This window comes from Giraffa tippelskirchi, chromosome 9 (genome assembly GCF_054371585.1).
Source record: "Giraffa tippelskirchi isolate mGirTip1 chromosome 9, T2T-mGirTip1v1.2.pri, whole genome shotgun sequence".
NCBI lineage: Eukaryota > Metazoa > Chordata > Mammalia > Artiodactyla > Giraffidae > Giraffa > Giraffa tippelskirchi.
The window spans coordinates 15,711,741-15,731,564 of record NC_137283.1 but is presented as its reverse complement, the minus strand read 5'-3'; the positions used below and the strand labels follow the sequence as shown (position 1 = coordinate 15,731,564).

General features: G+C 39.0%; 1 protein-coding gene across 10 annotated transcripts in view; it reads right to left on the bottom strand.

The window, feature by feature from the left end:
* TCAIM (T cell activation inhibitor, mitochondrial) overlaps positions 1–19,824 on the bottom strand; it is a 37,342-nt gene that overhangs the window by 16,650 nt on the left and 868 nt on the right. For 7 of the 10 annotated variants that reach the window (XM_081527847.1, XM_081527854.1, XM_081527846.1 and 4 more), the window contains exons 2-4: positions 10,913–10,985; positions 5,491–5,626; positions 2,781–2,934 (exon numbers count right to left, since the gene is read on the bottom strand). In XM_081527847.1, the coding sequence (XP_081383973.1) occupies positions 2,781–2,934; positions 5,491–5,626; positions 10,913–10,941 (319 nt within the window). In that variant the 5' untranslated portion in view covers positions 10,942–10,985. Of the gene's footprint in view, positions 1–2,780; positions 2,935–5,490; positions 5,627–10,912; positions 10,986–18,301; positions 18,391–18,802; positions 18,871–19,824 lie in introns of all 10 variants that reach the window. The other 3 variants (XM_081527853.1, XM_081527850.1, XM_081527848.1) reach the window with 2 other exon arrangements.

Below are 19,824 nucleotides of genomic sequence, written 5' to 3'. Positions count from 1 at the left end.
AAAAGTCTCCTGTTGACAGGCACACAATTTCACTAGACACAATCCTATTGGCAGTCAAGTACACACTGACTGCCTTATATGGTAGCTACTAGGCATGTGTGGCTATTTAAAATTAAATTGATTAAAATTAAGTTAAATTTACAATTTAGTTCCTCGTCACACTAGCTCCAGTTCAAGTGCTCAGGAGCCATACTGGGCCAGCGCTGGCTGTACCAGACATGCACACACACATACGAGTGACATCAGTGCAGAAGGTTCTCTGAAATAGCACTGCTCTAGACCTTTTCTATGTGCTTTGTATGCATGTTACACATGACACACACACTTATGTCTTTGCGCACACACACACCCCCATGGTGTGAACTGCTCCATTTAAGCATATAAACTCAGCTGTGTCTGACTCTTTGCGACCCCATAGATGGTAGCCTGGAGGTTCCTCTGTCCATGGAATTCTCTAGGCAAGAATACTGCAGTGGGTTGCTATTCCCTTCTCCAGGAGATCTTCCTGATACAGGGATCGAACCCAGATCTGCTGAATTGCAGGCAGATTCTTGACTGTCTAATCTACCAGGCAAGCCCCATATAACTACACCAATCTGCATGTATTACTTTGAACCTGCTTTTGTTATTTAACCTGGGGGACTCCTCCATATCTGTATGTATATGTCAACCTCTTTCGTGTTTAGTAGTGCTATGCTAATCCACATAATGAATGTAGCATAATTTATTTTACACTTCTGAAACTGATGGGCATAACAACTGTTCTTAATTTTTCACTGTTTCATTCAAGGCTGAAATGTGCTTTTATTGCGTCTTTGCCACTGATGACAGTCATCACAATCTAGACTGTTCTCAGAGATACCTATTCTGCGGGCCACACAGATTTTACAGAGTCTAAGAACATGTAAACCAAGAAGGAGTTTTTAGTTGAATCATTGATGGTAATGTGAGAGAAATACTGGTAGAATTATTCTAGGCAGTGAAAGAGGAAAGGAAAATCCAAATTCCTGCAGTCGAGGTTCAGAAGAAATAGTTTATCCTCAGAAGAGATGAGTCAAGGAATAAATCTCAATTTCTCTCTTAACTTACCAACTCCATTAATCACTTAATTCAATGTAAGAGCTGCTACATAGTTTGGAATGCTTGTGCCAGACTGCACGCATCCTTGATTGGGAATATTATCTAATTAACTTAGTTTGCATTGATTACTAAGGCTAAACATTTTTATATGCTTATTGGCTACTTGTTTAGTCACTTAGTTGTGTCCAACTCTTTGCAACCCCATGGACTACTGTAGCCCACAAGGCTCCTCTATCCATGGGATTTCCCACGCAAGAATACTGGAGTGGGTTGCTGTTTCCTTCTCCAGGGGATCTTCCCGACCCAGGGATGGAACCCTCATCTCCTGCTTGGCAGGTGGATTCTTTGCCACTGAGCCACCTGGGAAGACCCATTGGCTATTTATGGGTATTATTTCTTGAAGTGCCTAGACACTGTTTGCCAATCTTTGTAACTGAGCTACTCTTTTCTTTCTGACACCTAAAAACTCCTTATATACTAACATTATCTTTTTGTCCCTTATGCTATATTTTCTCTCACCTCTTAATTATTTTTCACTATCTATTTTTATTTAGTAAATGGTTCAAAGTTAACCATTAACTGCAAGTAGAGGATTTTTCTCTTTACTCAGCCAAAGCTGACTACAGCTGTTTGTTTTAGCATTAATTCACAGAAAACTCTTAGCAAATCTTTAAATTGTTTTAAAGTTCATTCTAAAAGTTATTTCCTCAAGAATGACAAAAAGGATGGATGTTTAGAGAATAATGGACCCGCATTTACCCCTAGTTTTAAGTATTACTGGGACTTCCTTGGTGGTTCAGAAGGTAAAGATTCTGCCTGCAGTGCAGGAGACCTGGGTTCAATCCCTGGGTGGGGAAGATCCCCTGGAGCAGGAAATGGCAAACCACTCCAGTATTGTTTCCTGGAGAATTCCATGGACAGAGGAGCCTGGTGGGCTAGAGTCCATGGGGTTGCAAAGAGTTGGACATGCAAAGCAGTGACAAAGGACCAAACAGAAAGCTATATATTAAGACTGATCAGATTTTAGAAACAGTATGAGGCTGGGGTTAGAGAGTTCAAAGACCCTTATTCTGTCTCCATGGTCCTGGGACATTACTAAGTTACAACTGGGCAAATACTAGGTACCTCACAGGTTACTTTGAGGACTAGATAAGAAAAGGTAAGCTATACTTTTAAAAACATATAAATTGTCATATGCACGTTTAATACTTAAAATAGCACTGAAATAGGAAGGGGACAAACAGAAACATTTTAGTTTTCTAGTCAAAAAAGTTTAAACATAAAACGTGGCTCATCCATATATACACTGCCATATATAAAACAGCTAGTGGGAAGCTGCATACAGCACAGGGAGCTCAGCTCTCTCTCAGTGATGATCTAGAGGGGTGGGATGGGGATGGGGGAGGGGGAGTTCAAGGGGGAGGGGATGTATGTGTATATATAACTTATTCACTCTGTTGTACAGCAGAAACTAAAACAACATTGTAAAGCAATTATCCCTGAGTGAAAAAAAAAGAGGCTCATCAAACAGAAGTAGCCAGGAATAAAATCTAACTCCAGGAAAACACTTGATTAAATGATATTACTTTCTACGACAAGGCTTCACTCCAAAGGTCTTCTAGCAACTTTTAGACAGACTGAACTCATACCAAATGAAGCCTGCAAGAGTGCAAGGGACATATGAGAAATAGGAAATGTACCAGAAGTGCTGAAATGTTCCTGGCCATCAGAGGGATTCTGATCTGTTTCTCTTACATAAAACACAAGCTGGGTTGGTTTCAAAGACTTGAAGCCTGGTTTCTGAAGGTTTTCTAAGTAGGCACTTAATCTCTTAAGGGAATTTTCATTGACTTCCTGGAAAAAAAATATTGAGACATTTATGTACAAAACAGAACAAGGAAATATCAGAAATTATATCGCAACCTTTAAAACACACTATTGAGTGTATTAAAGAATTTAATATTAAAAAATGTTGGGATTTCATAGCTCCTCGGTACAGGATAAAATTGAATCCATACCTCACAACATGTAACTCCACAGAGAAGAGATGTTAAAAAAAAAAAATGTAGCTACAAAAGTATTAGAAGAAAACATGGCTGAGTTCCTTTATAAATGAGATATAGAAAAAGCCTAACTATGACTAAATATCTCAAGAAATAAATGACTGATAAGTCCAATTACATAATAAAAACTTAATATAGTACAACGGAGAAGGCAATGGCACCCCACTCCAGTACTCTTGCCTGGAAAATCCCACGGACGGAGGAGCCTGGTAGGCTGCAGTCCTTGGGGTCGCCAAGAGTCAGACACGACTGAGCGACTTCACTTTCACTTTTCCCTTTCATGCACTGGAGAAGGAAATGGCAACCCACTCCAGTATTCTTGCCTGGAGAATCCCAGGGACGGCGGAGCCTGGTGGGCTGCCGTTTATGGGGTCACACAGAGTCAGACATGACTGAAGCGACTTAGCAGCAGCAGCAGCAATATAGTACAAGGAACTATATTCAATATCTTGTGATAAACCATAATGAAAAAGAAAATACATATATATGTATAACTGAATCATTGTGCTATGTAGCAGAAATCAACACACTGCAAATCAACTATACTTCAATTTTAAAACAAACTTAAAAAAAGAACACATAAAAAACCACACACACACACACACACAAACAATTCTATAGACAAAAACCGACTCTCAGCTATATTGTGTTGGGGGTTTGATGATTTACTAACTAGAAGGATTTACAGAACTCAGAAAAGCTATTATACTCATGGTTACACTTTATTACAGCAAAAGGATACAGATTAAAATCAGCAAAGGGAAAATGTGTGTAGGGTGGAGTCCAGGAGGGACCAAGCGCAAGGTTCCAGTTGTTCTCTCCCAGGGACGTTGTACAGACAGTGCTTAAGCTCCCAGCAAGGACATGTGACATCAGAAGTGCTGCCAACCACAAAAGCTCATTCAAGCTTGGGGGCCAGGGCTTTTACTGGGGCACTATGTGCCCATGTGACCGACTTTAGTTATCTGTCTCCAGTTTCCCCAGAGGGTCTCAGACATGAGAAATTAGGCATTTTACCATAACTCACATTGTTAGGATAAACTGTCTGGTACGGCCCAAGGCTTTGGGCACACAGAAACATTCTTATCAGGCAAGGATATCCCGGGGCTCAGAGCTCATCTCCCGGGAGGCAATGAAGGGCCAGGACTGAAGCCAGGCATTTCTTTGTAACAAAGCAACCCAAGCCTGCCGAGTTCATGTTTTATAGCACATAAAAGTTTTAGTTAAAAAAAAAAAAGGTATTTTGGTAGAGGAGGGAAATCATCACCTAGTACTAAGCTTAATTTTTCCACACACATTGGATTTAAAAACTGTAAATTGTGAAACATTAAGCTGTATTCATGTATGACATTCCCAATAATTTATATTAATTTATTACATGTCCAAGGTAGTGGATATTTTGCTATTGATTCAATTCACTAATTAGTTAAAAAGGATCTAATTTCTAACAACCAATATAACAACCATCATAATCAGAGGATTTTCCTAAAGCAAAGAAGTAAAACTGATTTATTTTCCACGGTAAGTAGAAAAAGGCAATACAGTAATGTTCTAATTTTCAAGAGTTTTGTATTCCTTTTCGTGTTAAACCAGTTATCAGTATTAAGGCAGATAAAAGGAACCAATGAGATAATTTCAAAGCATTTGGTTTTGTAATATATTATCTAATGTTAAAAAATACTAGTGTTCCTAATTAAGTTTATCATGAGTTATTTTCCATATCAGTTTGTATTCCTTGAGCACACATGAACTAATGGTGTAGGGAAGTGGACCAACAGCAGGCAACTATTCAGCCCCTGAAAAACCTTCCGTGTATCAACCTTAAAAAAGGGACTGATTATAGTAACAGCGGCCATAAGTGGTCTTTCTGACCCTCAATTTTACTTTCAAAACTGGTACAGAAAACATGATTACTCACATACAGAGAATATACAGTATCTTTTTTTTTTATTTTTTTTTTATGTGGACCATATTTAAAGTCTTTATTAAATCTGTTACAATATTGTTTGTATTTTATGTTTTGGTTTCTCGGTTGTGAGGCATGTGGGATCTAAGATCCCCCACCAGGGATCAAACCCACAGCCTCTGCATTGGAAGGTGAAGTCTTAACCGCCGGACCACCAGGGAAGTTCCTAAACGATATCTTTATTGCCTGCCAAAAATATGACAGCTTTCATAAAAAAACAATAGTGTTAGTTTCAATTTCCAGTGTCTACAGTTCAAAGCATTGATTATACCACTATGACAAAACAAACCCAATTTATAGAACTCTCTGTATTACACTGTAGCAAAGGTAAATAAACAAACGTAGACTGAACATTAAACATAAAGAAAAATAAATATTTACCCTTTCCCTGGGGTGCTGTCCAAAGAAATCTGGATGTACAGCAAAATAAAAAGGCCTCAAGGCATTGACTGCTTCAGCTCCCGATAAAGCTCTTGATAACAGAAAGCGGTATGGAAATATCTTTCCTGGACGTAACCTTTTTAAAAGATATGGGTTTATTACTTACTGGATCACTGACACAGACACAAATCCCCCATGAACAAAGTAACAGTAACATTTAGATTACTACGTATGGAAAATATCATAGAAACAATATAGAAACCAGAGTGTAAAACTTTGTAGTTTTCTGAAATCTACCGAAGAGTAGATTTCAGTGAGTGCTACATGATTTCTATAAACAGAGGTTATAAATTCCTCTGATGTAACATCATAAGATAATATTTAATAATAATAATAAAACTTCCTCTCAAAAGCCTACCTTGAAATGTAAACTGGCTTCACTGCAAATGATGACAATTTTCTATATCATTTTTCTTTTTCAGATTAAAAAAAACCCCCGATATTCAAAAGAATAATCTTTATTTTAAAGTGAAAAACAGTTTGAGAATTGTAATGCTTCATAAAATACATAAAATGTCTTTTAGTTCATTTCATCATTACCAGCATGCTAAAATTTTCCAGTTAGATACCTTGACATCGCATTCTCAAATTTTGGCATAACTCACCTGGGAGTGTTTTTTTTAAAAAGTAGTTTTAAATCCAAATGAGATTATTTGAAATTTCTGGGAAGCACTTTCATGACTTCTATTTTTGAAAGTAATAATTTACCTTTTTCACTCTATAATGGGCTGTGAAGTGAAGTGAAAGTCAGTCAGTCGTGTCTGACTCTGCGACCCCAGGGACTGTAGCCTGCCAGGCTCCTCTGTCCATGGGATTCTCCAGGCAACAATACTGGAGTGGGTTGCCATTCCCTTCTCCAGGGGATCTTCCCAACCCAGGGATCGAACTCAGGTCTCCCGCACTGCAGACGGATTCTTTACCATCTGAGTCACTAGGGAAGTCCCAATGGGCTGTGAAGAAGTCTCTAAATACTGTGCCCATTTTGGTCTCCTACATTAGGTGTACTGAGTCTTTGGGGAAGTTTTCTACTTTTACACTGATTGAGGGACTTCCCTGGTGGTCCAGTGGCTAGAACTTAGTGCTCCCAATGTAAGGGGTCTGGGTTTGTTCCCTGATCAGGGAAGTAGATCCCACATGCACAACTAAAAGATTCTGTGTGCAGCAAGGAAGACCTGGCACAGCCAAATAAATATATATCTTCAAAAAATAAAACACGATTACGGAATCATTTCTGGAGATTTAAAAAAATCTGAGCACCACCATTGTATTTTCAGATTACCTTTCTTTTTTTTAACCTGTACTTGGACCTTCTATAAAATCAACATACAGGCTGTGTATTAAAGATTATATAACAGGAGTTTGGACTGTAAAGGAAATGCCGAAAGTCCTCAATAGGAGGCAGGATAAGCAAATGTTAGTGACAGCTCCATTTCCTCTCTATCTGAGTTTAAGCCCCTATTTCCAAATGTGTGATGGACACTTTAGCTATCCTGCCAGTCTCTCAAATTTTGCATGTCTAAAAAAAAGGAGCCGAGATCATTGTTTTCCTTCTAAACTCAGCTTGGATACAAAAGGCAAGGAAGCAGTTAGACAGTGCATCCAGGATTACATTCTTTATTTCTGTTACTGAGGTACCTCTTTTCTTCCTGTTGCCAGTGCTGAACCCCTCAGATCTACTCATCAGCCCCACCTCATTTTCAGTCCTGAAGTCTTAATTCTCACTTTACAGCATTCTTTGAAATCATCCCTTCTTCCCAGCAATGATCACCACAAAACTGGACTGCACTGCCTCCTAATCAGTATTCTCCTGTTTCTTTCCCCTAACCATGCTGTATACAGGTTAATTTTCCTAAAATCCCACTATCCTTGGATTCCTTACTGAAACACCTTTGATAGTGTTTCAACTCTTGCAGAGTAAAATCTACTCCTTAGTCTGGTATTTATAGCTTCCAATCTATCTTTCCAACTTGATCTTCAAGCACTCCTGACAGAAACCCTCAGCTTCAGCCCCACTGGCGATCTGCCTTGTCCTTCCCTTTCTTCTCATGATTTCTAAGCTCTCAGACATCCTCTCTGTTCCCCACTTCTGTCTGTCCAAATTGTACTTACTCATTCACTAATTACTGCAGTCCTAGTGATGTGCCAGGAGGCAATGTGCCCAGTCCCCCAGAACCTTCCCTCTTGTATCCTCATTATAAACAGTCTTTCCCTCTTCTAAGCTTTAATAAAACAAACCTTGTGCCCCACATACGTGGAACAGAATACCATAATGTAGAAATGATATGTATTCATCCTCCTCAACTACCATGGCATCCTTGAGGGCAGGAAAAACATTTCACAGGTATTTACTGTTGTTCATTATGCTAGTTTGGGTCTGCTGAAAAGCAGAGGTCAAGACAGAATTAGATGTGCAAGAGAATGACTGGGAAAGAGAGGAAGTAGGGAGACTTTTCAGACCATGGTTCAGGCCAGATACCTACAGGAGAAAGAGAAGGGAGGAGCTTTGGGGAGGATGTCTGGGGCTGCTGTCCGGTCCAAAGAAGGGTTCGGTCCTGCCAGTGGGGAGTCTTCCAGCCGAAGTCACCCACTGGGGGCATCCTGTGTTCTGCTGGAGTGAGCCTGACTTGGTATTCCTCTTCCCCTCAGCCACTGATGGGCTCAAGGGCAAACCCTGAGGTACACCCAGAGGGGCGGGAGAGCTCAGAGGCTCCCACCACAGGGTCTGGCTAACAGATAGTAAATGACTGTGCAGCAGGTATTTAACGCAAGGAAATAAGAGCAAGAAAAACCAGAGAAACGCTGGGCTGAATGAAGTACAAGCTGGAATCAAGATTGCCAGGAGAAATATCAATAACTTCAGAGATGCAGATGACACCACAATTATGGCAGAAAGTGAAGAACTAAAGAGCCTCTTGATGAAAGTGAAAGAGGAGAATGAAAAAGTTGGCTTAAAACTGAACATTCAGAAAACTAAGATAATGGCATCCGGTCCCATCACTTCATGGCAAATAGATGGGGAAACAGTGGAAACAGTGGCTGATTTTATTTTTTGGGGCTTCAAAATCACTGCAGATGGTGACTGCAGCCATGAAATTAAATGACGCTTATTCCTTGGAAGGAAAGTTATGACCAACCTAGACAACATATTAAAAAGCAGAGACATTACTTTGTCAACAAAGGTCCGTCTAGTCAAGGCTATGGTTTTTCCAGTAGTCATGTATGGATGTGAGAGTTGGACTATAAAGAAAGCTGAGCACCGAAGAATTGATGCTTTTGAACTGTGGTGTTGGAGAAGACTCTTGAGAGTCCCTTGGACTGCAAAGAGATCCAACCAGTCCATCCTAAAGGAGATCAGTCCTGAGTGTTCATTGGAAGGCCTGATGTTGGAGCTGAAACGCCAATACTTTGGCCACCTGATGTGAAGAGCTGACTCATTTGAAAAGACCCTGATGCTGGGAAAGATTGAAGGCAGGAGGAGAAGGGGATGACAGAAGAGAAGATGGTTGGATGGCATCACCGACTCAATGGACATGAGTTTTGGTAAACTCCAGGAGTTGGTGATGGACAGGGAGGCCTGGCATGCTGTGGTCCATGGGGTCACAAAGAGTGGGACACGACTGAGCGACTGAACTGAACTGAAAGCAATATTGTGTTGCTTTATTTTGTGTGTGTGTGTTGCTTTAGATTGAGCAAAACTGGCACATGAAACTTCTTTCGTAAAGGGCCAGAGAGGAAATATTTTAGGCTTTCAGGGCCATCCGGTTTGTGATGCAACTGTGGGAAAGGAGCCATAGGCAAGAAATAAAGGAAGGAGGTGGCTTGGGGCGAATCCAGCTTCATTTACACACACACAGACTGTACAGTCAACTTAGTTGTGAAATCAATTCAGTAATCCATGACCAACATGAAAAACACACAAAAAAACAACCGAGAAAATACATCTCAGAACAGAAAATATTCTGGGATATTATATGTGGCAAGGTTAACTACTGTTATGAAACTTTTATTTATTTATTTTTTTGAAACTTTTATTTTTATGGGTTAGAGTTAAAATATAGTCTTCTAAAGACTGAGATCTAAAAAGCTAGAAAACTGTGTCTCTATCCACAACAACTAGTACTCACTGCCATCAGTGGCATGGGGGTGAAGGAGCGGGTATCACTGAAGGAAACAGCCCAGGAAGTGTTATAAATCCCATCCTTCCAAGCTCCTACAGCCTCTCTTTCTATCAGAGCAAGAGGACACAGCACTTTAGCCTGGTTTTCTACAGCTTAACACTATCATAAGATACCACAACATACAGAATGTCTCAACATCTGCCCAACAACTTTTAGCAATGCTGTCCAGTATCTCACAGCTTCTTTTGTTTCTTTTTTCTTCTTCTTTTAAACAATTTATGTCATAAATTCAGTGAGAGAAAGTCTCCCTTTATTGGATAATCCTCATCATAAACTGAACTGGTGGAAACAGTCTGTTCCCCCTAAAGACACTCCTTTTAACAGTGATTATTTACTGAGATAGTCACGTATCGATGCACAATTATTTAAAAGTACTAATTAGTGCCAAGTGTGTTTGAGTAATCTAAAACTTGACATGTCATTTTTTGGGGGGAGATTGTGCCCTGAGGCATGTGGGACCAGGGATTGAACCCGTGTCTCCTGCATTCAAAGTGTGGAGTCTTAACCACTGGACCACCAGAGAAGTCCCTGACATTATTTTTATGGAAAAGATCAAATTTTATTTTGGTTATATACTTTGAGCCAAATAAATTTGCCTTTTTTGACTTGGCTACCAAGAAGCCAGAAATCTGATATTTGAATAATTGTCTAATCAGTTCTACTTTTTAAACAAATGATCTTTTTTCTCTAGAGGGCATCTGGTTTTCATTTTGATTAACTGTATATGTGCCTATTACTATGCCAATTAAATTTTACTAAGCTCCTTAAATCCTTTCCTGAAGTAGGTAGCATTTAGACTATACATATACAAATAGCAAATGTAACGATCAAATGATCTTATTATACAATTTCAATGTAAAGTGGTTTTCTATATGACAGCAACAGACTTGAGGGCAACATGGTAAGATCTGTGCTAAGGACAAACTATCTTTTTTTCCTCTTAAACTTTTCATACTGAACTATTTTGAAAGATGGTATTTATTCTTTTCACCTTTTACTCTGGATAGATACTTGGGAGAAAGACATGGATGTTTACATGAATTTTCTTTTTCTTACTCCTTCCCTCCACCATAATACTGTTAGAATTTGATAAATTATAATAAATTGAAATTAAACACCTAACAGCTTCCACATACTCCCTCCACCTCCCAAATACTAATAACATATTGAACCACAAAGCTTACCTCCTCACAGGTCTCAGGTGGCAAAACATTTCTGAATATATATGTAGGTCAAGTTCCAGGCATCCATTAATCACTTAAAAAGTTAAGCAGATACCAGTAATGAACAAATGGAATTTGAAATTAGAAGCACATTACCATTTACATTAGCAACCCCCAAAATGAAATACCTAAATTATAAATCTACCAAAATATGTAGAAGATCTATGAGGAAAACCATAAAACTTGGATTAAAAAAAATCAAAGAAGAATGAAATGGAGAGATATTCCATGTTCATGGACAGCAAGACTCAATTTTGTCAAGATGTCAGTTCTCTCCAACTTGATTTACAGATTCAGTGCAATCCCAATCAAAATCTCAGCAAATTATTATTTGGAAATAACATATAATAGTTTATATGTAGAATAAATAGAATAGCCAGCTCAACACCGAAGAAGAATAAAGTTGGAAGACTGACACTAGTGGACTTCAGGACTTACTGTAAAGTTACAGTGAGTAACTGGAGAAAGAACACAAACAGATTAATGGGACAGTAAGAAAGCCTAGGAACAGACCTCAAAAATACAGCCAACTGATCTTTGACAAAGGCACTACTATGGAGCAATGATAATCTTTCCAACAAATGGTACCAGAACAACTGGACATCTACATGCAAAAATATTAACCCAGTCATACAACTTACACACTTCACAAAAATTAACTCAAACTGGATCAAAGACCTAAATATAAAACAAAACTACAAAATTCATAGACGAGTACCTAGGAGAAAACCCAGATGACCTTAGGTATGTCAGTGACTCTTCAGAAACAACACCAAAGGTTCAGTCTGTGAAGGAAAGAACTAATATGCTGAATTTCATTAAAATTAAAAATTTTGCTCTGTGAAAGACAATGTAGAGGGAAAGATAAAACAAACCACAGACTGGGAGAAAATATTTGCAAAGGATATACATATCTGACAAAGGATCGCTATTCAACATACACCAAAAATATCTTTAAAACTCAACAACAGGAAAATGGACAATCTGATTAAAACATGGGCCAAAGATGTGAACAGATACCTCATGGAAGAAAATATACAGATGCAAATAAGCATATAAAAATATGTTTCACATCATAGGTCATCAGGGAAATGCAAATTAAAACAACGATATACTACAACACACCTATTAGAATGGCCATATCCAAAACACTGACAAGAAATGCTGGTGAGGATGTAGAGCAACAGAAACTCATTCATTGCTGGTGGGAATGCAAAATGATACAGCCACTTTGGAAGGCAGTTTGGAGACTTCTTACAAAACTAAACAGACTCTTACCATATGATTCAGTAACCACACTCCTTAGTATTTATTCAAATGAACTGAAAACATGTCTACACACAAACCTGCACGCGGATGTTTATTGCAGTTTTATTCGTAATTGCCAGACCCTGGAAGCAACCAAGATATCCTTCAGTAGGTGGGCGGATAAACTATAGTACATCCAGCTAATTGAATATTACTCAGTACTAAAACAAATGAGCTCTCAAGCTATGAGGAGACATGGGAGAAATTTAAATGCATATAACTAAGTGAAAGAAGCAACCTGGAAAGATTATATACTGTATGATTCCAACTATATGCCATTTTGGAAAAGGCAAAACTATGCTGATAGTAAAAAGATCAGTGGTTGGCAGGGAGGGAGGGATGAATAGGTGAAACACACAGGATTTTGGGGGCAGTGGAAGTCCTCTGTATAATACTACTACAATGGTAGATACATATCATTATACATTTGCCCAAACCTATGAAATGTACAACACTAAGAGTGAACCCTAATGTAAACTATGGACTTTGGGTGATAATCTTGTGTCAATATAGGTTCATCAATTGTAACAAATGTACAACTCAGGTGTGGGAGGCTATGTGTGTGTAGGGAGGAAGTGGGAATCTGTACTTTGCTCACTTTTGTTGTGAACCTAATATTGCTCTAAAAAACAAGGCATTTTTTTTTTAAAGTTTAAGCAGATAAAGGGGAAACATGATTTTAATCACATGAACTTTTCCAATACTTCAGAGCTTCAGCAAGAATTTCAACTATACTATAGTTCCCATGTCAACTGATCGAGTGACTTTAAAAAGATTGACCAATCTCTTATTAAAGTCTTGAAATGACTTATTATTCACACGATATTCACCAGGTGAAAAAATCCTTTCTCCTTTCGCCCCCTGGGTTATGAAGCTCGGAGCTTTCTACACTATTCCATTCTTAATAGCCATGTGGAGCAGCATATTCCCTCAAAACAAACCACCACATGGCTCAAGTCCCATTCTGTCAAAATCTTAAGCACTAAAAATGGTTTAAAAATTTTTCAGTTGATGTTTGGTAGAAACCAACACAATTCTGTAAAGCAATTACCCTTCAATTAAAAAATAATAAATTAACTTAAAATAAAAAATGTTTTTATAATGCAGTTAATATATCTGAACCAAGGCAATGTAATGAAGCATAACTGCCAGTAACAGAAAATGTATTTTAAAGAAAAGTCAAGAATTACCTACTTAAATGGAGAAGGCAATGGAACCCCACTCCAGAACTCTTGCCTGGAAAATCCCATGGACGGAGGAGCCTGGTGGGCTGCAGTCCATGGGGTTGCTAAGAGTCGGACATGACTGAGCGACTTCACTTTCACTTTCATGCATTGGAGAAGGAAATGGCAACCCACTCCAGTTCTCTTGCCTGGAGAATCCCAGGGACGGGGGAGCCTGGTGGGCTGCCGTCTATGGGGTCGCACAGAGTCAGACACGACTGAAGCGACTTAGCAGCAGCAGCAACCTACTTAAAAAGTGCATTTGCAAACAACAGTGGATGCTTCCATTTACTTTCTGGTTGACACTCGATGGACATGGGTTTGGGTGGACTCCGGGAGTTGGTGATGGACAGAGAGGCCTGGCGTGCTGCAATTCATGGGGTCGCAAAGAGTCGGACACGACTGAGCGACTGAACTGAACTGAACTGAACTGACTGGTGTGGCAAGACCCTCTTGGATACAGAATGTGTTTATAGGCATTCATTTAAATGTTTAAAAAGGTTTTACTTAACCATTCACCTTGCTATTTTGTTTGTAATAAATTCAGATACCAGAAATATTCCTACCATCTGGAAGATTTCTGAGATTAAATGGAGACATAATGAGAGAAGAAGAATCATTTTTATTCAAGTTTCAGTGCTGTCCATGATGGACTGAATTCTTACCAAACGTCGTCACAAAATTAACTGAACAGGACTTTCCTGATGGTACAGTGGATAAGAATCTGCCTGCCAATGCAGGGGACATAGGTTCAGTCCCTGGTCTGGGAAGATGCCACAAGCCTTGGAGCAACTAAGCCCGTGTGCCACAACTACTCAGCCTGTGCTGCAACTACTGAAGTCTATGCAGCTAGAGCTCACAGTCCACAACAAGAGAAGCCACTGAAATGAGAAGCCTGTGTACAGCAAAGAAGAGTAGCCCCCGCTGACCACAACTAGAAAGAGCCCGTGCGCAGCAATGACGACCCAGTGCAACCAAAAATAAATAAATCAATCAAAGCAACTGAACCATCACGACTTAGTTAAGAGAGAACAGGTACAAGGCTTAAAGTTTGCAAAGAAGAGATCAGAAGATTATACATATCCAACCCCAAACTGGCTCTCTGTATGTGTAGGCTAGGAAGCCATTTACTTTTCATATTTCCTAGTTTATTTACCATGAACATGCAAAGTATGTTCTTAAAATTAAAACCAAAAACAATGCTGCTGGCATACAAAACTAAACAACAAAAATGACATGCGTGTTGTTTACTGAGTATTTAAGACAGGCCCCTGGCCCTGGGAAACCTGTCCAGTGACAGCTCTGGACTGTGGTCCCAATGGAGTTCAAGAGGAAAAGAGTCCTTCACATTCACACATGATGTTATTTCATTTTTTATATTAAGAACATTTATGCCACTTAACTGCAAAGATGATAAAATGAGCTAAAACTGTGGATAAGAAATGAGGAATAATATTCTAGAGCCACATGGTCACCCAAGAACACAAATGAGAAACAGATGAAAATAATAAGCAGCCACACTCTAACCACTATGCTTTTTTCCTCAGGCTTCTAAAAGAAGCCTTGAAAAGTCCTAAGTACTGAACAATAGAAAGCACATAGGCCTCCCATTGCAACAACAATGTGCCTGTCTTAGCGGTTTCGGGCAGCAGTATCTTAGAAGTTCAAGAAATCACAATGCCTCCACCTGATGTGCAACATAGGTGATCCAAGTTATGCTCCGCAGCCCACTTTCCAAAGCAAGACATCAAAACAAACAAAACAGGGACTTCCCTGGGGTCCAGTGGTTATGAATATGATTTCTGGAGGAAGGCGGGGCCACAGAGAGAAATGCAAAGTATCACATTAAGAATTTTAGATTCTGATGAGATGCTGAAACGATAATTTATTGATTCCACTTGTTCCTATTTTAAAAGCAAAACACAATCTGGTTTTAACTGTGTTTTGTGATTACATCTGGGGCTCATACTGTATTTTTATTGGACAGCGCTGATGTAGGCCAACTCAAGGCAAATTTAAGTGAACATGACGCTGCTGGGGAAGGCAGTCGGCATGATCCTTAGGGAGGCTGGAGTCTCTGAGCACGCATGCTCAGTTGTGTCCCCCTCTTTGCAGCCCCATGGACTGCAGGCAGCCTGCCAGGTTCCGTCCATGGAATTTTCCAGGCAAGAATACTGGACTGGGGTGCCCACCTAGGGATTGAACCTGTGTCTCTTGCATTTCCTGCACTGGCAGGTGGATTCTTAACCACTAGCGCCACCTGGGAAGCCTGGAGTCTCTGAACTCCATATTCAAATCCTGACTTCATCACTGACTAGTTGTGTGAGAACAGACAAGTTGTTTCACATCCCTGAGTCTGCTCCTCATCTAATAAATGAGACAGATAATCCAAAAGCAGTCTGTTCTGCTACCAAAAAAAAAGTTTCTTTAATGTGAACTAACATAGCTTATGTGCATCTGGTCAGCAGGGGAGAGATGTTATATCACAAGCATTTTCCCCACCATGTTAATGATTTGAGATTATCAGTGGTGGGCTTTCTACTATTACAAAGAAAGTTTTAGCTATAAACAAAACCTTGAAAAAAAAAACCCTGAAAATCCTCCAGTAGTTCCTTCCTTTGGTTTAAGAAGCAGATGGTTAGTCGCTTCAAGTACCTTTGCATTTTCCACTTCATCGAGCAACCTGTGGAGCTGCAATAGCACAAATGAAACAGCTAGAGATTCCCACATGTTTTGTTTTGAGAGGTGTATATTTTTTTCGATGAACCTTGATCAGTATATTATCTTACAGAATGTCTAGGTTTCCAGGAATGCGTGTATGTCATAGCAGAAACACCTGCATAACATGTACTGTCATGTCAAACTGAAATAGAAAAATTTTTTATTAACTGAGAGAATAGTGTGAGCTAACACCATACTATAGTCTGCTAGGGAGGAGTACTTAAGTCAGAAACTTTATCTTCATTGTAGCAAATGTCAATTCACAGAGAAAGACAAATACCATATAATATCACTTATATGTAGAATCTAAAAAAAAGACAAATGAACTTATTTACAAAACCGAAAAGACGCACAGACATAGACAACAAACTTACAGTTAACAAGGGAGAAGAGGGGGTAGAGATAAATTAGGAGTTTGGGATTAACATATACACACTACCATGTATAAAACAGATAATCAACAGAGACCTACTGTATGGCACAGGGAACCACACTTAGTATTTTTTAACAACTTGTAAATGAAAAGAATCTGAAAAATAATCACTTTTCTGTACATCTGAAACACAACACTGTAAATCAACTATAGTTCAATTAAAAAAAGTCTATTCAAGGACTAAATATTTTACTGAAATTTGTCTCTCTTTTATAAAAAGAAAAAATTACAATTCTAATAATAATCAATAAAAAATAATTGTCATAAATTACAATTTTAATACTACCAGTAATAACAAGTTTAACACAAATGAAACAGCAACAGATGTATGTAGCATTGTTGAGCTTTACCTGATGCTCACTAGGCTGAAGTTATCTGTGTTGTGTATTTAAGAAAAAATGTTGAAACACACATTTAAAATGCTGGAAAGCACTTGCATAGTATAAAAATATAGGTTTTCATGTTAGTAGCATTTCTCTCTTCAAAATGCAAAGGAACCGAAATGGGTAAAATCAAGTGTATTGTGCTGTGGCAACTGCCTTTTCAATGAATGAACATGGCTTTTTATTTATTATTATTATTATTTTTTTACTTGTATTTGTGTGCTTTCTTTTTAACTTTACAACATTGTATTTGTTCTGCCATACATTGACATGAATCCGCCATGGGTATAAATGCTTTCCCCCTCCAGAACCCCCCTTCCACCTCCCTCCCCATCCCATCCCTCCAGGCCATCCCTGCATCAGCCTGGAGCACCCTGTATCACGAACATGGCTTTTTAAAGACAGTGTTTTGCAACTGGGAGGTGGAGAGGCATTATAAGAGAGAATGTGACTTCTTTTCCTTTTGCCAACAATCCTTCCCTTCCCCAAAGGTGGCCATTCATATTTCTACAGGAAAATGCCAATGTACATAAAAAATATTTTTACTTATAATTCTGACAGACATTCAACCAAACTACAATTCTAAGATGTTCATTTCCTATTTAAATCACTGGAAAAAATTATTTCCCATTAGCCCTCCTTTAAAAGCAAGCTCTGACAACTAAGTGATAGGGAAGGTGTGATCAGATCAGGACTCATTTTTTGAAAAAAAAACAGAAGGGATAAGAAGGGAAGAAGAGCCCTTCCTGGTGGCTCAGATGGTAAAGCATCTGCCCGCCATGCAGGAGACCTGGTTCTATCCCTGGGTCAGGAAGATCCCCTGGAGAAGAGAATGGCAACCCACTCCAGTATTCTTGCCTGGAAAATCCCATGGACAGAGGAGTTCATGGGGTCTCAAAGAGTCGGACATGACTGAGTGGCTAACACACACAAGCAAAGAAAGAGAAGAAAAAGAAAATAGGGAATATCCTTTAGGGCAGTGGTTCTCCAAATTCAGGTTCGAGAATCACTGCCTTAAGGCATTCTATCATCTTACAGGATTGAGGGGTCTGTTAGGAAACTTTTAAGCTTTAATTCTTTAAATATACCTGTTGAGTACAATTTGAGGGGAAGATTTTTATATAGTCAATTGTATGCTAAAAATCAAATGAAGATTCTAAGTTTTGCTTGACCTTGTTCTTTGTTTCCTGTATGGTTAACCTACTTATTGACATAAAAAAAACCAAACAACTAAGTGGAAATAAGGTTATAGGCCAGCGGGTTGGTACACAGGGCTGCTTGCCTTTTCACGTGGCATAGATCTTGGGTCAGTTCTCATCTTTTCAAGACCAAGCACCCAATTTTATCACTTCAGCGAGAAATAAACAGGCCCTGGGAAAATGAGACATAAGGGGCTGAAAACTCCCATGATCAACTTTTAAATTTATTATGAGAAATATAATTGCTAAGAAGACCAGAAGATTCAGATCTACAGAACCAGCTACCCAGAAAATCAAATCACTATCAGCTGACTGAAGGGCAGAGCTGGGTGCTCCCGTTTGCAAGTGAGAAATAAGTCGAAAAGGCGGAGGCACCCAGGTCAGCGGCAGGATTCTGGTCTTCAAATTCATACCTGGGCCAATCTTGGCCTCATTTCACCTGGCCCACTAGTCCTTCATTTGGAAAAGGCCTCAGGCATGCTACAAAATGACTAAAACATCCCTCTGTCTTACCACACTTGGGAGAAACTCAGGGCCTTAATTACCTAGCTCATCAACAGGTATTTACCCAAACACTTACGTACCAGGCTCTATCTAAACACCGGGAATAGAAAAATACCAAGATAACTCCACCATTCCAAAAATTTACAGTCTAGGAGAGAGGGAGGAATTGGAAAAACAGACACAAGCAGATGATTATAAAACACTGCAGTAAATGAAATGACATAGCAATGCACAAAGTACTACAGGCAACTCCCAGGGGCTACACTTAGAATGGCGGGGCTCTGGAAGGCTTTTCCACTGAGCCTGTATCCTCTGCATGGTGGGAGGAAGACCAGGAAAGATGCAATTCAATTACAAACCATAGTAAATGGCTGCCGTAATACACTTAATAGTGACAACACTAGCTTCTATTTCATAAAACGAAAATTTCTGATTTTAACCCAAATTCTGTGCTCTTTAAAGTGAGTCATTAAATCTGGGCAGTTTCAAATCAAATTGGGTAAAAATAGATATCTAAATAGGTGGAAAAGCCAAATTACGGGTAGTTTAAAACTTTTGTTTAAATTACTTTTGACAGAAACCATGTTTGCCACATAGAGGTCTTAGTACTGATCTTTAGTTAGGTGGCATAATTTTTATTTGAAAGTCATTTACTTTAACAGGGTTAATATCCTTAGGTTTACTCTCACTTAAACTGTGGCTTTCCTTAGTAACTATCTTCTACGGTTTAAAAAAGTAGTATGTCCTACGGTTTAAAAAAGTAGTATGTTCTATCAAGGAGAGATAAAAGCAGGCAATTTTTCATTGCTATTCAGTTTAATACTTCTTAGGGAAAGGGAAAAGCAAAGAAAAAGCAAAAGCAGGAAGCCTTTTAGATAAATAAATAAATTGTAGCAAAATATCTAGGTTTTTAAAGCTTTCCTTTCGTATATCTTATGCTCTGAGATTTGAATCATAACATTTTTCTATAAGTCAAACACTTCGGGGAAATACGATAGCGGAAACAAAATTGAAATTGTCTCAAGTTTCTCATTTCAAACAAGTTAAAACAGATGCGACGCGAGTACGCCGGCCCCTGCACTGTCTGAGTTCAAAAGTTAGC